The 19,747-nt window shown below is 44.3% G+C and overlaps 1 protein-coding gene across 1 annotated transcript in view; it reads right to left on the bottom strand.

The window, feature by feature from the left end:
• The window catches only part of LOC104539006 (rho GTPase-activating protein 31-like), a gene marked incomplete at its 5' end in the record, with an annotated part of 23,695 nt that extends 4,276 nt beyond the window's left edge, over positions 1-19,419 (bottom strand). The window contains 10 exon segments of the mRNA XM_010182417.1: positions 3-326; positions 986-1,045; positions 3,461-3,585; positions 5,334-5,532; positions 7,248-7,393; positions 9,101-9,208; positions 9,838-9,920; positions 14,780-14,924; positions 15,441-15,543; positions 19,383-19,419. Coding sequence (XP_010180719.1) covers positions 3-326; positions 986-1,045; positions 3,461-3,585; positions 5,334-5,532; positions 7,248-7,393; positions 9,101-9,208; positions 9,838-9,920; positions 14,780-14,924; positions 15,441-15,543; positions 19,383-19,419 — 1,330 coding nt within the window.
• Positions 19,420-19,747: the final 328 nt, after the last annotated feature.

Below are 19,747 nucleotides of genomic sequence, written 5' to 3'. Positions count from 1 at the left end.
TGGGAAGCCTGACTTGGCAGCTGTTTCAGAGGTGTAGAACATGCGGCCACCTTTGAAGGAAGTCTGCTCATTTTCAGCATCCTCTGCTGCCCGGAAGACCTTCAGCTGCTCAGGGGGTGACTTTGCCTGCGGTGTCCGGGGAGGACCTTTCTCCACACTCAGCTCTGAGCTTCCTTTGGCCCCCATGGCAGATCCTTCTCGCTCCCACTCATTCTCCTTGCTCAGGTCATATGAGCTGCCTGTGCCTCCTGTCCGTATCTTCATCACTGGGACAAAAAACCCTCCAGTAGTCACAGTCCGTTTGAATCTGCTCTTTTCATCCTCCCCTAGAGACAAGAAGATAGGAAGAAATCAATGAGAAGCAAAGCACTAGCAAACAACCTTTCTCTGTGAGGAGCCCTCCTCAGTCCCTCCAGGGATGAGTTCAGCCCTGGTGACAGACATTTCCCCAGAGAAATGGAGACAGCAGGCACTGAAGACCTTCTAGACTCCAGCCCTGGGGCCTCTTTAAAACGGGGCAGTCAGGGCTGGATAGGATGCCCTCCAGTGGAAATCACCTAAGACTTTTATTAGAGGCTCCTCTCAATCAGATGCAGCCAAGTCCAGGGCTAGCGTGCATTGTTCGCAAAGATCACAGCTCCAGGCTTTGTTGGCTTATTGCAAGCATTTTTCACTTATGAATGGAAATTTTGCACCCAGGATAACCAAGAATGAAATAGAAGCAACCCTAATGCTAATAAAGAGGCAGCTAGGCACCATGGCAACACTCAGGAGCATGCACCAGCAAAAAAGAGACAGAAAAGGGTCAAAAATGCATGCAAAGGTGGGGGCACATGTCAGTAGTCCTGGCATAAGCACACAAAGACACATCACATGGTGAGATAAGCAAACAAACAGACTACTGCATCTACGCAAGCATGGAGTAAAGCTAAGAATGCAGAGGTGCAATCCTTCACCTTTACAGTATGGGCTATTGGTGTCTTACCTTCCACTGGCAGGGAACACAGTGAGTCCATGCTCTTTGCGGGCCGAATAGTTGCTTTTTCTGTGGAAAAGGAGTTTTAGAAACAGGCTTCATATCCTGTGGCTTTGCAGGTTTCAGCCCATAAAGACTAAAGGCTACATATAGACCAACATGCCAGGCAGACATTAAAGTTATTTTCCATTTCCAAGCATTCCCCCTCTGTATCCAGACCACGCAGCTTATTACCCACAACACTTGTCCACACAGCTGGGGATCTGCTAGTGCTAACAACAGCTTTGCACCTGCCAGACATGTGGAGAGCTATACTTAACCCAGCCAGTCAACACCATCTCCACCCTGAAGCAGTCAAGCATCCCCAAAGCTGTTATGCGCCACTGCCCTCCCCAATCAAGTCAGACTATTGGTTGCAGGGACTTTTTAACTAAACTGACATAAAGGCCTCCTCACCTCTCATCCCTGATAGCAAATGTTAGGTTATTTTTATGTTGCACTCCCAGGCTTTTTTGCTGGCATGAGCATATCCTGCCTCCAGCAAACACCCTGGGAAATTTATGAGGGCAGTAAGCAACCCATTTTCCTGGTCATCCTTGCTGGATTTGCTTTTCCAGAAACAACCTGCCATTTGTCACCAGACACTCTACAGGTCTCCTGAGAGGCTTTGAAACAGTGTAGCTGTTACTACACTGAAAATGAGAGATGGGGTATATGCAGCTGGCAAGGAAGACAAGTTAGTTTCTGGCAGCCCAATAAGGGTCCATGGAGCTCTGGACAATGTCTGGGAGCAAAGTTTGCTGTTTACTATGTTGCACAAAGTAGGCAATGCAGAAAGTGAGCAGGCTTGTTGGACTTCATTTGTTTATATAATTAAGGCTTCTGGGACTGACTTTTACATGAGCACAGGTGAAGCTCCAGCTACTTTTTGCATTTATATGGAGTCTTGGCTACCTTTTACATTCATTTGGCATCACATCTTAAGCATTGGCTTTGCTTTCCCAGGGGAACAGAATTCAAGCCATGGAGCTCACGTTTTATGTGACTTGCAGACTTTTGTGCATGGACACAAACTGTGTTAAAGCATGTGCTGAGTTTCAACAGCAAGTTCGCCTGTTCCCTCACATTAGGCTGCAAGCAGAAAGCACACAAAAATACAATATGGCACCACTAAAGCACTGCTTCTCAAAAGCATTATTTCAGTGCCTAAATCTCTGCACACATTTGTGCATATTTGTGTCCTGCTGGTGTAAATGTACAGCCTCCTGTCATTCAGTACCATGCTTGAAAAAAAACTCAGCCCCCACGATCACTGGGTTCCAGCCATTCCTGGGCATCCTCGGGTTAGCGCTATTTTGGGACAGAGTATTCCTTATCAAAGTAAGAAGGTGATCCCGTGATCAAAATAGGAGGGAGAGCTATTTTGAGGTCTGCCATGAGCACCCTATGTGAGGCCATTTGTACATGCAAAACATGGAGTAAGGCAGGGGTCCAAAAGGAGCTGGATCCAGCATTTGGCTTCACACTCACTTCTGATCCAAATACAGCCTCTCTTGTACGTGGTGGTAGGTAATGTTGCCAACATTAACTATTTTATTTTAAGTCTTGAAATGTTTGGTAGTGCTTCTCCAATCACCAGCTCTTGGAGTCATGAGAGTATCTTTAAAAAAAAGTCCCACCTCCATTTTCTTTCTAAAAAATAAATTCTTGTCTTGGAGATACTAAAAAAATCTAGGACACACAAAGCCAAAATACTTATATATGAACTCAGGTTTAAAAAGGGGTATGTTTTCTTTTAAAAATCATGATTATTTTCAAGTGAACTTCATGATTTTTAAAACTTGAGTCATCATTTCTGAAGACTGGGAATTGGCACTGCCATGTGATTTTCTAGGAAGCAGTGTGTTTGAGAGATTGCAGCTCAGGAGGGACTAGAATTTGGGATTACAGCCAGGAGAAAAAGACAATTTCTCTCTTGTAAATTCTGAAAAAGTAATAGCTTCCCTCAAAGTGTCGAGAGCCAGGAACCATAGGAAATCCTGGTGCCTTGTTTTTCATAAGGACACTGAACACAGTTGATCCTTTAATGTCCTTTAGCGGAAGGACAGCCTAGAAGGACAGCCATTTACCTAGTGCCATGTAAGGAGCATTAAGAGCCAGAGGCTGGCTGGGATGGAAGAGTGGGCTAATCCAAACATACATAGCATTTCTAGTCCAAAGCTTGACAGCTGGGCAATGGGAGCCTGTTTATCACATACCAAAATAGAATATTTACTGTAGCTGTCTGGCATATTCTCCTGAAAGGGTGCTTCTTGCCATCATGTGAAAATGAGATGCCCATGAAACCAGGCAACAAACATGGTCCTATTAGACTATCTCAAATTTAATGGTACTAGTGTCATGTGGATGCAGGTCGTCCCATGCTATCAGCATCGCAGGCGAAAGCTGCAGAGAGAAATGCTTAACTGAAAAGTGTGTTCTTACCAGAGAGCTTCTGTGCCCTTACGAAGACACTCCCATTTCGACTCAGTTTAGACTTTGATTCTGAGCCTGATCGGCCCAAGTTAAATATTGACTTCCATTTCTTGGACTTGGTAGATAATTTTCTCCTGGAAGGAAAAAGAGCTCAGAAGGTTACCAAACCCCAGAGATCATTGTCTTTTTAATATCCCACAAAAGCCTTTGAGCCCTCTCCTCTCAACACTGTCCCACTTTTCTTCTCACACTTCTTTTAAATCTAAGGCATATGAGGCATAGCTACACCACCAACTCTTGCTTTTCTGTAAGTGATTTGTCTGTATTGCTGATTTAACTGTGTCATGGATGGAAAAGACACCTAAGCCAACTCTTCAGAGAGCTCGCTGTGGCATCATGCTACAGCAACTCCAGTTGACTAAGAGATCAACCATGCCTGTCCCCAGAAAGCAGAGGTTTCTGAGTATAGAACTATCTTACAGTACAGTAAATAAAAAACCCAACCCTTTTAAATGGGTTTTAATGACAGAATTCCAGATAAATGATGGGACTGCTACTATCACCCAGTGCACAAAGCTATTATTTAAAGTCCTCATGTCTTATGAGTTTTATGAATTTGCAAAAATAAAAGGCTATTTTAATACAAACTATCTACTAATAATTCTCAGGCCAACATGAATTTAATCATAGGTGTTACATGATTATGTGCTATTGTAATGTACTAATCAGAAGGAGGAGTCTTAAGGGAATTAAATCAATTTCAAGTAAATGTCAGAGGAAGTGGACACTAGGTCCTTGTATCTCTTTGGAAATCTCAGCTGTAAACAGAAAGAAGCTTCTACTCCTGAAGTCAGTTTTCTTCTATGCATATGACTTCATGAAGCTCTGTTTCAGTTCCTTCACATACCCATTCTGACTCCACCTTCAATTTCCCCTCTTCCAGAGCAAGAACCTCTTCTCTCCCTGTCTTGCACTCCAAAATGGCCTTTTTGCTCTCATAGTTCTGCTTTTCTTTCAGATCAGTACTCAGAGAAGCACAAACCAGTCCTACAAAGAGGATTAATGTCTTGGGGATAGGATTGTTCTCTTCAGTTGAGTAAGGAAAAGGCACTCTAGAGCAATACACCTTTTTGTCTTAAGCTCATTATCCTCTTGCCAGTATTCTGTTAGATGGCTTCTTTTTGCTTTAATATATCAAGTGTGAAGAAAGATCTTTGCTCTGGTGCTTTATGGGTCAGTAGATTAATGAACCTCCTGCTGCAGAGGCTATAATCTCTCAGAACCAGAGTGGCCATATATTAACAGATAGACCAATAGATAAATACTTATGCTAGGCAGCAGTGCCAACAACTGCAGCAACCTCAGCTGAAACTGGTCTCTTCTCCTGGCATAGGCATAGGTGGCATAGGTGCCACTATGTAAATATCTCTCCATGCTAGGAAATTCGCCTTACTGCTCAGGTATGAGTGCAGAGGATCCTGGAGAACGATGAAGCTGAGCGGGTCAATGCCCCCAGGTGCACCGTGGACCAGACGCCAGCAGGTGGAACTCGTAGGAGAGCCATGTCCAGACCTGCTCCATGCTCAGCCCACGTTCAGACAAATCCTGAGCTTACACAAGGATGCAAAGACAACGAATTCCTCCTGCGAGGTTCTGCCCCGAATGAGAGATGAGGACTAGTGGAGATATGAATCCAGCGACTGCAATGCTTCTCAGGAGCAGCTGTCCCTCTTTTGAGAAGGTCATGCAATTTTCTTTCAATGGTGGCCATAGATTCATGCATGCAGGTGTGTGGGTATCACGCTAACAAAAATCTCATTCCCAATCATGCTGGGGAACCTGCACATTTTTGTTTGCGTTTTACACTCTTCTTGGCACTTACTTGCTGTCAGGGAGGTCAACAACTGTGTGGAAGAGGGACCCAGTTACAGGAACAATTTCAGGCAAGCTGTTTTCTCTCCTCTCCTTCCGGGCAGGGTGGGAGGCCGACAGGCTCCGTGCCTGCGCTTCTTCCAGGCTCACCAGCTTCATTGGCAGGGAGGCTGAAGGGAGGGTCAGGCTTTTCACAACCGATGCACTCTCTGGAAAGCAAGAAAATACATTCCAGCCTGGGGTGAGAAGAGACGAGAACAAGAGCTTCGTGTCTTTATTTGACTGGAACATCTCCTGCGGAGGGGGAAAAGGAGCAACACGTGCAGGGAGAGAGGCTTTTTGTCAGATAAGTCTTCCATCTCTCCAGCAACCTTATCCATCTGAGTGCATTCCTAGCAGGGGCTATGCTTGCCAGCCAAAGGCTGCGTCCTACAGACTTGCTGCCTCTGCTGTAGGCACTTCGGTGTGAAAGACGCATTTCTGAAAACCTCCAGGATGTACACATGCACCTTTCTCCTTCCTCCCTCCCCAGATTTTAGAGCAGTTCAGTCCCTGATCCAAACCTGGTGCCTAATTCTTTCTCTTACTTCCACATCTTTCTCTTTGTCTTTTTCCAGGAGGGGTGCTGGTCTAAAAAGTAGCATTGCTTTATCTTCCTAATGCATTTCAAGGCTATGGAAAGCAGCATCACTGACAGCCCTAGGAACTGAAGGTCTCTGTTTACATGGGCAGTGGTAAAGCCAACTCCCTATATGGCACCCCAATAATAGCCCTGTACTAAACAGACCACTTCAAGGTACATGAAGCAAGTGTCATCTCTGGACTCCACTCAGTACTCAGAAGAGGCAGTTTCCCACTAAGAAATCAACTGAGAACACCAGGATGTTCCTCTCTTGACTCCTGTTAGAGGACGGAGGCGTTCAGCACTTACCAAACTTGGGCCAGTTTTGAGCCACTGACTTGCTGTACAACCAGAAGCCTTTGAATTTACTAGCCAGTGTTTCGCTACAGTGCTTAAGGCAGTATGGGATCAGTTCCTCACTCCATGCCTTCTGCCAGGGCATAAATAAGGGCATAGGAATGGCAGCCGCACCAGCAGAGCAGGGGTGTTACAGGTTGAGCAGGACACCGCGCTGAATACACAGAGACAAGCAGAGAATGATACGTGTTAAGGGAAAGGTGGGCACGACAAGCTGACACAGGTCTGGAAAGCAGAAAGGTGGTTACTCCCTCACTTCTGAAGGTATTACAACCCTTCCCAGTGTGTAAACCAGAAAGATGCATATTTCTGAAACTATGTGAGGTCACTATGGATCCAAGCTCTCTCACTTCCCAAGCTTAAAAGCATTATGACAACAAACCAGTCACTAAATAAATCACTAAATCAGCATCTCTGAAAACTGTTGATGTCCCAAGAAAAAATAGATATCTTTCACAAAATGTTCACAAGTATAAGACGTAAGTTTTTAGGACATAAGCTTAAGTTTTATCCTGAGAGTGTGGCCTCTGACTTGGGTGGATATGGTGGCTGCAGGGCAGGTATCATTGGTATGAGGAATTATAATTGGGGGAGTCTGACAGAATTGAGACTAGCTAATGTGCTTAGAGAGGAATCTTAGACCAGGATTGAGAAGCAGTCAGGTGGTCTTCCTTTTGTGGAAAAGGTTAAGCCAAGTGGGATCATGCAAAATATGGGCCACAGGGCAATCTGGGAGCACACTGAAGGAGGCCAGTATTCAAAAAGGAAACATTGGTGATAGGGATGAAGAGGACAAGAGTAATGAGAGATTGGCCTCAAGGTGTCTTTGGGGGAGCCTGTGAGCATGGTAAGGGTTGATGTGCTTGAAATATTAGTTGAAAGGGACAGAGTTAGAGCGGGAGTATATGGCAAGTGACACATGAAGTAGTTCAGAGAGGTTGTTACCGAAGTTCTCTGCAGAGCTGGCTTTTCTGTTGTTGCTGAAAATCTGATCCACATGATTAAGGATGAACTCAATCACCAACTGCTGCACTCGCACCTCCAGGAAAGCTGCATCCCCATTGCAGCCAACTGCCTCGATCTCCTTTGACCTGCATGAGGAAAGAGGCACACTAGTAGCCAGCATTGCCACACACAGCCTGGGGAAGGAAAGATGAGCTTTCTTCTTGCAAGACTTGAAACAGAGATGTTTTCCCCACTCTTTCTGCACCTCTTGCTCTCCTTCCCTCATAGGCCCTCATCCTCTCCCTGCCTTTTCACTCTTTTAAAAATTATTTTCCCAGTTTTCTTTGCCACCTCTGTTATCTTCTTTCCCACCTGTGTTATTTTCCCTACTTCACTTTTATATTCTTCAGCAGTAGATAAAGCTGTGTCTTTGAACCTCCATTCTTCTTCCACTTTGCTCCTCTCTTAGCTATTTCAAAGTTGGGCCTAAAAGACAACACAGGAGCCTTCAAACACTGCTTGCAGATCCCTACTCAATGCTTCAATCACCTCTTAGTGAAATCCCTTAGAACCTTGCTCAGGTCTTCCCCATGCCAATTTTTCAATGATTTGCCCTGTGCCTCAGTAGTCTCTTCTCTGCACCCCTGCACTCCCACATTCTCACTCTTGCTCTCAGCAAAGAAACATTCCTTATCTTGACATGCCAAAGTGTTGCTGAAGAAATTATCTCTGGGCAATGGATCCTTTGTAAAGTTAATGACTGGTGTGTTAGATAATAGCTTGGGGCATTGCCAAGAGGATAACCCTGTAAGGAGACTGCAGTTGCATTGCTTGCTCCTTTCTTATCCTCCCTGGGACTTGCACTTACGAAAGATTGCAAAAGGAAACAGACTTTATGTTTTCTGACAAGGACAGATGCTAGAATGAAAATGTCTCAGTAGTAAAGCTCCACTTTGTGATATTCAATAGAGTCAACATTTGATTCATTTTTCAGAACCTGCTCTGCCTGTTTTGTGATTTAAAAGGGGAGATAACTCCTCAGAGAATGCTTTTCAGGCCTGCACTTCTCTAGCCAATGCGCCTCCCTCCTGTCCCTGCCAGCCCAGGGCTCCTCCACCAGCTCTGCCAGTGCCTTTCTCCTGCCCAGCTGCAGGTCTGGACTCTCCCTGCATAGTCCATTCTTCTCGACACAGGGATATGGGATGGATGGGAAAGGGAATTTCAATATGATACAAAATATTTCATTTTTCGTTTCTAAGTACTATATATTTCTTGTTCTGATTAGCCCTACAATTTATCAGCCAAACCTCTGCCTGCATCTTATCTGAGCCTCTTTCCAGCAGAGTGCCAGGCACAGCAAACATGCAAACTAACTGGTGGCTTGAGATCTGACACTAGCTGCCACCTTAATCTCACCAAGCTCATCTCACTTGTGTTCAAGCAGATCTGGACACAGGCCTATAGTATTATTGCCTTGTTGCCCTCTCTTCCAAGGCTTGCTGGGCCTCTCTCACTGTCCCACTGCAGAAGTACTGGCACTGTCAGAAATGTCATTTCCGTTCCACAGTGATGAGCTAACTCCTCATTTTTAAATCAATGTGCTCAACTTGCAAATAACAGCTTTTTTTTTATAAGAAACACACAAAACCACAAGCTTCCGGATGCTGGCAGTAAGACCTTGGATTATTCAACCTGGAAGAATTTTTTCTCCTTGTAAAAGCTGTTTGCTCTGCTTTACTGTTCCCTTTAGCTGTTTTGCTTTTCTCTGTGTCTGCATTTCCCTCAAACTCAGTTGCTGGTGCCCCGCCTGGAGCTCAGCATGGTGCTCTGGGTGACAGGACTCTCTACTGTACCTGAGGAGATTGGGAGCCCACACCAAGGCCAGGTTTCTGGTGTGCATGTTGGTCATGTTGCTGAAGGAGGCCAGGTGAGTCAGGTGCTTGATCAGGTATTCCAGAGTTCTGCAGTGGTTTCATATGGAGAAAGAAAAATGTGTCAAGTGACCAATGCCAGCCCACTGAGACAGCAAGGCTTAGACCCAGCCCTGACCTCAGAGTTGGCCCCTCCACAAAGAAGATAGTGTCTGCAATGGCACAACAGGCCCCATAGGACAGAGTATTTATGGCACCATCATTTGCATGGAATGGCAGTGAACGCCCAAACAACTGTGCTCTGGGGTGGCCAAGAATGGGGCACAAACCAACCAATCCTTAGTGTGATGGGTGTGAAGAAGATGTCAGATGGATGGGAGAGAGAGTGGAGTGCTGCAAAGGATGTGGGCTTAGCTCTTGTCAAGCACCTCCAGCAGATCATCTTCTCCTCACCACACCTAGGACACTGTCCAAGGGTGCCAGGGGGGTCGTAACTGGGAAAGGAGGAAGACTATGGCAGGGAGAGCTTATTTGATCTCTAACAACAGTTTGTTTAATGAAATTTATATGCCAGACAAATTGTTGTCAGATTTGGAAATGGCGAGTCAGGTTTTGGGAACTGACTTCTGGAAATTGACTCCAGCGCTATTTCAGGCAATATTGCCTGATGGTGAGGGTCACCACACTGCTCCTCAGCGCCTCGGTGGGCACATTCTCACCTGTAATGTGATGGTGGGAGCTCCTGGATGACATTTTGAATTCGTGCCAACTGCTCGTCCTCGGGGAAGCGTGATACTGCTTCCTGTGGAGACACAAGGAAGCAGTCCACCCTGTCAATGGACTCAGGGGAAAAGGAAGAGGGATAAGGAGGGTCACACGAGACAGCCTGTGTCAGAGAGAATGCTCTCTTGTTACCTTACAGAGCTATTGGTAGAATAAGTTGCTTTGTGTTCCCAGCAGTGATTTGCTGCGCTGTTATTTTATGTCTCAGTACATCCTTCCTACATGTTGGGAATGGGGCGGGTCAAAGTTTTAGGGAGATGGGTGTTTAAGGACTGAAAGTTTCAATTAGGAGCTATGTCTGTTTTGGATTTTTGGTCTTTTTGTCTTCTTTAACTTGTGCATTAATGGGTGGAATAGAAAGAGAAGGAAAGAGAAAAGTGAAAATAATGAAAAAAAAACCAACTAGTGACAATGCCACCCCTGAAACTGTGTTAAAAATAGAACAGATCTTTCAAGCCCTGTGTTATGGAAACAGCTGGGATATACATGTTCCATATTCATCAAAACAAGCAGTATTTTTGGTTGTCATGTGAAGATAGCTATAGGGAGTAGTTTGCATGAGTTTGCATCTTTTATGATGGGAGAAGCCTTAGCAAAATCACTGTCCAGGTAGATTAATAAATTTTTATACTCAAGTTTAGACTAGGTTAGACAGAATCAAGGTTATACATCTTGGTCTTGAGCAAGTCTCTAGGGACCAAGAGCTTAGAGAGCCACCATAAGCTTTTGTTTGTGTTCCTAGGAGTTTACTGCATTGGCATTCATCTGTGCAGCTATTCCCTTTCAGTATTTGTGCTGGGGGAGAACAAACCACCACTGAGTTCAAACAATGCATGACTGTCTGGAAACCTCCTGCCTACCCTACTGTCACTGGAGTTCGGAGCGAGTTCAAAGAAAGATGCTGGGACCCACGCTGCCAGCAGAAGCTTTGTCTAAAGACAGACGTCAGCACTGCTAGGAAAGGAAAGGAAAGGAAAGGAAAGGAAAGGAAAGGAAAGGAAAGGAAAGGAAAGGAAAGGAAAGGAAAGGAAAGGAAAGGAAAGGAAAGGAAAGGAAAGGAAAGGAAAGGAAAGGAAAGGAAAGGAAAGGAAAGGAAAGGAAAGGAAAGGAAAGGAAAGGAAAGGAAAGGAAAGGAAAGGAAAGGAAAGGAAAGGAAAGGAAAGGAAAGGAAAGGAAAGGAAAGGAAAGGAAAGGAAAGGAAAGGAAAGGAAAGGAAAGGAAAGGAAAGGAAAGGAAAGGAAAGGAAAGGAAAGGAAAGGAAAGGAAAGGAAAGGAAATAACCCGACCCAAACCACCCGTTGCTAAAACATTATGAACCTGACACTACCAGCCATAACTAGAGAAGCATCTTCTTGCAGCAGTCACTACAACATCCACACTGATGATGCTGCCATCTCTGTTCTGGTCACTGTCCTTTTCCCAGCAGATCACTCCCCATGTACAACCACCAGCAAACCAAACATTGCCAGTTTCAGGCCAGAGATTATTATCATCGGGTTAACTCCTTCTAGTACTTTTTACCCAAAACTGCAGCCCTTTTTTTTTCTTAAAAAAAAAAAAAGCCTATTACCATCAGACCAGAAAACCTAAGTATAAGAACTCTTGCGACCTTCATACAAGGTTTCCAGTTGAATGGCCTTGTCCAAAGATGGAAAGAAATATAAACTTTAACTGGTGCTTCTAAAATATTAAATTTAAACTATATTGTACACTGTATTTTCTCCTCCAGTGCTGATTTTCATTCCTGTATTTAACTTCCAGATCTGAAAGGCCTAATGCTTAGACAACAAGTGAATACCAGCTTCTCTGAGGTCATGACCCATTCAAACCTCCAAGCCACATTTCTGACCCATATGTGTTGTGCCTTTGAAATCTGAGGCCCTTTCCAAAACTCAGGATTACAGCAGCACAATACAGAATTCAAGGAAGAACCAGTAACTTCATCTATTACATGTCTGCTAATGTATGAATTTACGTCAGCTATATTTTCATCTTATAAATGGGAAGAGAACACTTGGGGGATGGCAAAAAGTATGTAAAACACAATTAAACATCTTAGTGACCTGGTTGACAAGTGGAATAGATTCCAGAGAGAGAAGGTAGTCTTGGTGTCCTACAGCCAATTTGCTCTGAAGTACTTTGAGTTACTCTCAGGTAACCTCTAAGCCCAGGTTAGGACAAGCCAAGCAGATTCAAGTTATTTATCCCACAAAACATGCATCCATCACCAGAATACAAAATGTCAAACTGGAGAGCATGAGATGGCATCATTTTTCAGAAGTTGATAGCCAGTGAGGTCATGACTGGGATGTTACATCTGTGAAGTTGACATAGTGATGACCAAAAGACCAACCCCTCCCTAGTCATTAAGAATTTGACTTTTCCTTAGCCACAAATGTCTGAATAACTCTGGTGACTCAAAGTAGAGCCTATCCCATCTCAGAGACAGCTCTGACTGAGTCATCCCTGGATTAGCATGCATCCTTTACTCCTACCAGCGCTCTTCTGCAGAGGCACAGCTGCCACCGTTCCCTGTCCAGACGCCCCACGCGTACGCATATGCATACCACTAGCAGTTTTTTGGGCTCCCTGGGGAATTGGTCTTCTTTCTTTCTTTTCCCCCTGGTATCTGACTCTGCTTCCTGTCAGCTGGGTGACCCATTATAAATCCCTACTGAGTAGATTTACGTGAATAATGGATTTTGTGGCTGAGCGGACAAACTAAAAAGCCGGAGATTAAAATAAAAAAAATTTTAAAAATCCATTTTAGGTCAATCCAAAGTGATAATATTTTGGGGAGCTGGCACAAGACTTTAAAAAACAACTGTTCAAGGTTGACCAAAGTGTCAACAAAAAGTGAAAGAAATTATCATTTAAATTTGGGGCTGTTTAACCCTTTTCTGAAAGATGTTTTATTTAGGAGTTCAATGTTGATTTAAAGTTTAAATATTCCCTTTAGAAAGTATTTGTAAAAGAAACATTTAGACAGTTACAGAAGTGTTTTTCCTTTTGTTTTCGAATAAAAGCATTTACCAAGTGTATCTAACAAAAATCTGCAAGTCATCATCCCAAAACTGCACTTTTCAGCAAACATTCTTTCCTAAAATTTTCCATCTAAATCTTCCTGTTTCCTTTAGAGCATTTTTCTTTCATAAATCAGTACTGATAGCCAGAAAGACAGCAGCCAAATAGCTTCAACAAGAATGAAACTCATCAGTTACTGTGAATAGTTGAATAATACCCTATATTTTCAAGGTCCTATTCATCCTGACTGTATCTAGTCTAGAGATTCCATCTTATATCTTCAAGATTTCCATATCCTGAGGATATAGGACAATTTTTCAGATCCGCTCAGAATTTTGACTGAAGTTTTGACTATACATCACCTTGAAACACAGACCAACGTTACTTAAAATTTGGCACTGAAACAGCAAGAGACACTATTGCATATCTGTCAGGCAGCACAGTAAGCCCACTCCCAACCTGTGTTCCCCAGCTCAGCTGTAGTCTCTAACAGCTGCCTTGCTTCCTATAGCAGGTTGCTGTTTGGCTAATCCTGTCAGCCGTGTTCTGTTACCTGCCTCCCCACAGAGAGTTTTTGGAGAACATCTTCTCCGTGTGTGGACCCTGCAAGTCTCTCTAAGCGCCTGCTGTGCCATAGCAGTGTGGCTTGGCAGCGCTTGATTCAGGATGGTGGCAGTGCAGCACTTGAAGCTAAGGTTGCTTGCCACTTCCCATTTCATTTGGACATGATTTTGCAAAACTTCTTCTCTGCAACATCTGACATTTTTGGCGATGTCTGTCCCTCCACCTCCCAGCAAATGGTCAAGAGTAGGATGACTGAAATTCTTAACAAAGGACGGATGTTTCTAACACTGAGGAAACAATCCTTCTCATACCCCCACCCCCCCCCATTGTTTTAAGAAGCTGATGAGTGCTTTTAGCTGAAAATTCACATCTCTGGCACATAAGATTTCAGCCTAAATGACTGTATTTAAATTTGTTGGTGCCGTAAACAACTGCAAGTGGATTTAGAGTGGTAAGAAGCAGGCAGCCTTAACAACAAGCATAGCTTGCTGTGCCACCTTTTAATAAAATATTATCTGTCACCAAAATTAGCCAACTCTCTTAAAAATTCAGGCTTTGTGGTCTTATTTTCCTGCTCCCCTGCAGTCTGCTCCTAAGCTCCAACTGTATCCATGTATAATCTATGTCTGTTTTGCAGAATTGTTACTACTCTTTGAATTACAGTCCTTTTAAACAAGGTTAGAGATTTCTACTTGGCCAGCTGCCACTATCGTCCGTCATTTGTATTTATGACATGATCATGATAGACCTTATATGCCATAGCTGGCATAACCTGCGTCATCATTTGCGCTCTGACAAACTGTGTGAAAAATGCTACAGATGCAGAAAAGTTGGTGTTGTACACATGGGCTGAACAATCAGTTTGCACAGGTGTCAGGGAGTGTCGGAAGGACAGAGAGGAGGAAACTGCATCTTTGTGATTATGAACACAGGCCCTAGGTGACCCAGTGATGGACAGTAATGAGGAAAAGAAATAGAATCAGTAATTCTGGAAGGACATGCACAGTGAGGAGAAAGAGTAATAGGGAAAAAATGCAGAGAAAAAAATAGCAAGATAAAGGGGAGGAAACACCACAGAAACTGAGGGAAATAAACATTAAATGGGGGAAAGAAACAAGGACAAGCAAAGAGAGCCAGCAGAAGATGAGAAGGCAAGAGCACTAAGAAGTGTTCATACAGATAGATGCACCACAAGACAGGACATTGGAGCAAATCCCAAGCAGCTGTCATGGAGGAACCTGCAGCACATCCACACTGCTAGAGAGGAACAACAGCAGCAAAGGGTCTCACCGTGAATTTCTTGTAGAGCTCATAGGTTAGGAGAGGATTGGGCAGTTCCCTGAAGTACAGCTTGCAGAGGGACCCAACGCAGTGGATGTCCTGGAGGTAAACTTCCCTTGTGAGATCTGGGCATTGGTCAGAAACAAACTCTTGTCTGAAACAACATGGAGACATAACAATGTAGGAGAGTAAGAGCTGTTGCATCCCAGTACTCCACCCTAAGCACTCTTTTTCAGCTAGAGTCAAAAACAAACAGGAAAGCAGAGATGTCTCTGCAGCCTGGCCCGGATTCCTTGCTAGGATCAGGCCTCAAAGTTTCAACGAGGCTCTGGTTTCCATAACACAGTCCCATGGGTGAACCTCGAACTTATATTAAAAGATTCTTTTGCCTTGAAGTGAGAGTGAACAATTCGTAATTTGTGCTGAGACCCTTCAGGCCTTTCCCATTAATAGATGCAGAGGGAGGTATTTTTTTTTAATTTGTCATGGACTAATCCCTGAAATACTGCATTTCCCTGTTACCAGCTTCAGAGACAGTTTCTCTTCTGCGTCAGTGTAGAGCTCTGTTGGCCCTCTCTGTTGCCCCTGATCTATGCCTGAGGGTCTAACATCGAAAAAGAATTGAGCAATGTCACTGAATCCCTCTGGCACTCAGACAGATTGCCCTTACCTCAGCTTTTGTATGTTGGATGTCACTCCTGAGAGGCGGTAGATGCCATCCACGATGCCATGAGTCTCAATGAACTCTGCACAGCTTTTCAGCACGTAGGGGACTAGGAGAGGAAAGCAAGGCAAAATGCCAAATGAATACACACCGAGAACTTCCACAAGTCATCACAGAGGAGGCAGTTTCATGACACAGTAGCAGAGGCACATCTCTCTGCAGATGCAGGGAAGGGTACAGCAATAGGAGAAATACAGGGCAAACCAAAAATAAACCCCACAAAGTGGCCATACCTATATGTAGGATATGCTATGGTTGGGCCCTGCCATGTTCATTGCTATACAACAATGACTGAGGTTGAAGTCACAGAAACGTTGTGGGATGAAAGGTAGTGTTTCTCTCTCTCCCTTTTTCTTTTCTTCCCAGAAAAAGAGGCAATTTCATTCTAATTGAATGCATGAGGTAAAGCATGAGGTCCTGGGAATCTCCCCCCTCCCCAGGATAGAGCTCCACTCTCGCTGAATCGTGCCAAAAGGTCTGATTGGCTTGGATAAAAATCAGAGCAGCATTTGCACTTCCATATAAGCCTACATACCCACAGTTTAGTGCTCATAAACTCCCACAGAGGGGGTATAAAGTTCAAATATTGACTAGATCTGCACACTGACAAAATCTGACGTTGGCTTCAAAGAACACCATCAACATAACCAGCGAAAGTCTTAACCAACCTTAAAGCTGAAAGGAGCCTGAGGCACAACATTTACATTCAGACTTGGACCCAAAGCATATGTTTATTTTTTCCGCATTATATAGGTATAGGAAACCCTCATCCTCTTGGTGAGACCAAGCCTCCCTGTTCCCAGTACTATAACAACCCTAGCTATAATAATAACAGTAAGACTGCCCTTCCTTATTAGGTGCTAGAAACTGCTGTGTATTTAACGCAATGCTTCACACAGCTATAAGCACAAAAGTCAGTAAATGCAGAAGTTAAAGTTCCCCGCTGTAATGCTGACTCTGCTGCACTGTGCATTCAGAAAGCTGTGTGGAATAAAACAGACTAAGCAACACATCTGACTGAAAAGCCAGGCATAAAAATTACTGCATCTCCACGACACCAGAGAGATAATGCCTCTGGCTGGACCTTCCCTGACTACTTCTGCTTGAGGTTAAGGACCATAATGACATACTAACATGTGCTTCATCAGTATCCAAAGACAGCACGCCAAGGACAGCCTGAACAAAATGCTGCTGCTACATTGTTGTATTTCTCATGGGTGCCACTGAACCCAGAGCCAGTTCATGGGTAGACTTGCCCGTACCAAGCACCCCAAGGCACAGATCTTGGTGAGGAGGGCTACCTCAATGACACACTGAGCCCAGGGAAATGCTACCTTTCTGCCTCCAGACTCTTACCAAGGGATGTAGAGAGGTCCTTCTTGTGTATCCCTTCTCTTCACAGCATAGCCAACCCAAATGGAGGAATACATCAAGTATCAGTGATTACTTGGAAGCCTGAATGATCCAATTCTCCTCATTTAAAGGAGCCTCTTCAGAACCACAGGGTAAATTTGCTTTTAAGGTTTGTTTTCTTTGAGCAGGGGCTCATAATGCAAGTACATTAGTCATGCTGTATTACACTCAAAGCCCTCGGGCTGATTTTTAAGACCCTCAAGTTGTTGGGCCAAGACTAACAGCTGAGATTCTGGTAGGGCCTTAGCCTACTACAACAACAATCTTCATGGGAAACCATGAAATTGCAAAGAGCACAGGTGAAGTCTACAGAGTCAAAGCTTTGTCCACAGCAGTCACAGAGCTATAGGGTTCTCTCCTCTAAGACTTCTGAGGGGAAGGCACATCAGCACTTTCCAGAAGGAACATGAGAAGCATTTCTTTCAGCGTCTATAGCACCCACTTCCTAAGAGGACTAGATGATGTGGAAGAAGACAAGAAAAGTACAAAATTTCCTTAAATCCTGCCAAGAAAAACCCAAGTGACACATCAAGAAAGAGGACCTTCCTATTTCTGAGTAAGACTTGATTATCTGCTACTGCAGTAGGGAACTCAGATCATATGATGATGAGCATGCTAGAAATTAAAAAGAAAAGGAAGGCAAATGACTTCAGGCCTCTTCTTCATTTCTGTCTGGTCAGCCTTCACAGTCTTTGTAGCAGGAGCCATGCATACATGGTATATTCAGATTTCCTTCTTGGTAGGGGTCTCTGGGAGTAAATATAATGTGAACAGCAAAAACGAAAGCTAGGCAGATCCATGTTCACTTCAGATCCATTTGGGTGGGAGAATGGGTGAACCACTCTGTCACCTGGAAAAAGAAGAATTCGTTGAAGAGAAAACCCATTTCAGCCAGACAGCCAAGTGGTAAGGTTTGTTTGAAAATTAAACAGTCTTTCAAATAGACAAGCTTCGCATGATGGTGCCTAGCTGCCACACAAATGAGGTCCATACTCGCAATGTCCTTTATTAGGTACTTTTCAAAACCTCAGTGTTAAGAATAAGCACACCAACTAAAAATGCATATACTGATGTTTGTTGTGACTGATTTGATCTCTTGACAGTAAGACCATTTAAATCACACTTTTTTTCCCTAAATTTTAAGTTTCCTTGGGATAAATTAGGTCAAGAGGCCTCAAGCAGGTAAGCAAACCTATTATACAAAAATCCAGGGAAGGTTAGATCCATCTGTTGAGGACTGGTATGCAAACAAAAGTTTTTGAGGGTAATAATCTGTAGCAAACATAAAATTCAACCTATTTTTAAAAGAGCCCACAGCAGAGATAACCTTATAGACTGTAAATAGACAACATGCACCAAGCTCTGCAGATATCTCTTACTTCAGCTCTGCAATCTTCCCTGCTTTTCCAGCCCTGAGCTTCTCACAAATCTCTGCCAGTGCCCTTCACTCATCACATACAAGATTCCCTGCCCTACTTGGTCTTCGGCTCTTATGAAGAGAAACAGGCAGTTACACCAAAATGTGTGGCAGTTTTGTGATGTAAAAAAAAAAAATCCCACATAGGACACATTTCACTCGCAACCAAAAATTACAGACTTTGACCTCAGATCCCTGGACGTGAAGGGACTGCATCAGCTTCCTGCAAAGCAAGCCCCTAAATGCAGTGCTTGTCTGAAACTGGAGCACAATAAATGTTTTCTTTGAGCAGAACCTGCAGCTCTGAAATTCCTGAGCAGCTCTGATCTCCTATAAAGCTGAGTCTTTCAGGCACTTGGGGGAGGTAGGTGGGTTAGAGCGGCAGTGGCCACTTCCACCACCACCACCTTCTGAGGAGGTTTGATTATTTCAGACGTGGCTCCTGATGAACAAAAACAAAGGCATGAGCAACCCTGAATGTGGGGAAGTACAGTCTGCAGTATGTGCTTTACAATGGGACTCTTGTTGGTGTTACAGAGCACACGTAAATCACAGAGCTGGGTCTCTCCTGGAGGAAGATCAGACATGGATGGGGATTTGTAGCAGGGACTGCGTATGTGCGTGCAGGCACAGAAAGGGGTGGTGGTAGGGTGTCCAGTCTTGACACTTCTATAATTAAAACTGTGCTGGAGGCTTGTAAGTTGGAAGAGGCAGCTGGTGTCACACAGACCCCGCTTGTTCTGCCAGACAGCCAAACTGTCCTCATTTAAAACTACAATAGAAACCAGATGGAGGAGTAGAGGAGAGCATGGAGCAAGACATCAGTCAGAAGGGAAACTGAGTTATAAACATACTGCACACAAAAGACAATACTTCTTTTCCCCTAGACAAAAATAAACCAGAAGGGTAGCTGCAGTAACTCGTTCCACTCTCACTGGATATCACCTCCAAGCTCCGTGTATGCAGACATTCATCTTCACCAGGATCTCTTCTATGACCACAGCTCATGCCACCTCCTCTGCACCTGTGTACTACTCCTGTTAGGTCAGGTATTGTGCTTTCCTCCCCTCCAGCTTCCAGTGCCTGCAATGGCTGCTGAGGGTTTCACCTCCCATCATTGCTGGGATGACTGGGGGGGGTCTACCTTCTCTTGTCCCTTCCCAGCCTTGGTGCTACCGTCCACCAAACCTCCCCCCCCCACTAAGCAAGGTTCTCACTCTTGGCCAGCCTGACAAAGGCTTCATCTGGCACAAGGCTGAGCATTTTTTATCAAAGCCAGGGAGACCTTTCAGCATGTACTTAACCAAATCACCAAGCGGGGGGGGGGCACTAGGAAGACAGAGAGTCACCCCATCACCTCTTGGCCTCCCACCAAAGCCAGCAAAGAAAGACTCTGGTCCAGCAGGAGATGCACGCAATGCTC

This window comes from Mesitornis unicolor, unplaced genomic scaffold (genome assembly GCF_000695765.1).
Source record: "Mesitornis unicolor isolate BGI_N332 unplaced genomic scaffold, ASM69576v1 scaffold17784, whole genome shotgun sequence".
NCBI lineage: Eukaryota > Metazoa > Chordata > Aves > Mesitornithiformes > Mesitornithidae > Mesitornis > Mesitornis unicolor.
Note: the sequence above shows the minus strand (reverse complement) of the source record. Positions and strands in the feature narration are given on the sequence as shown.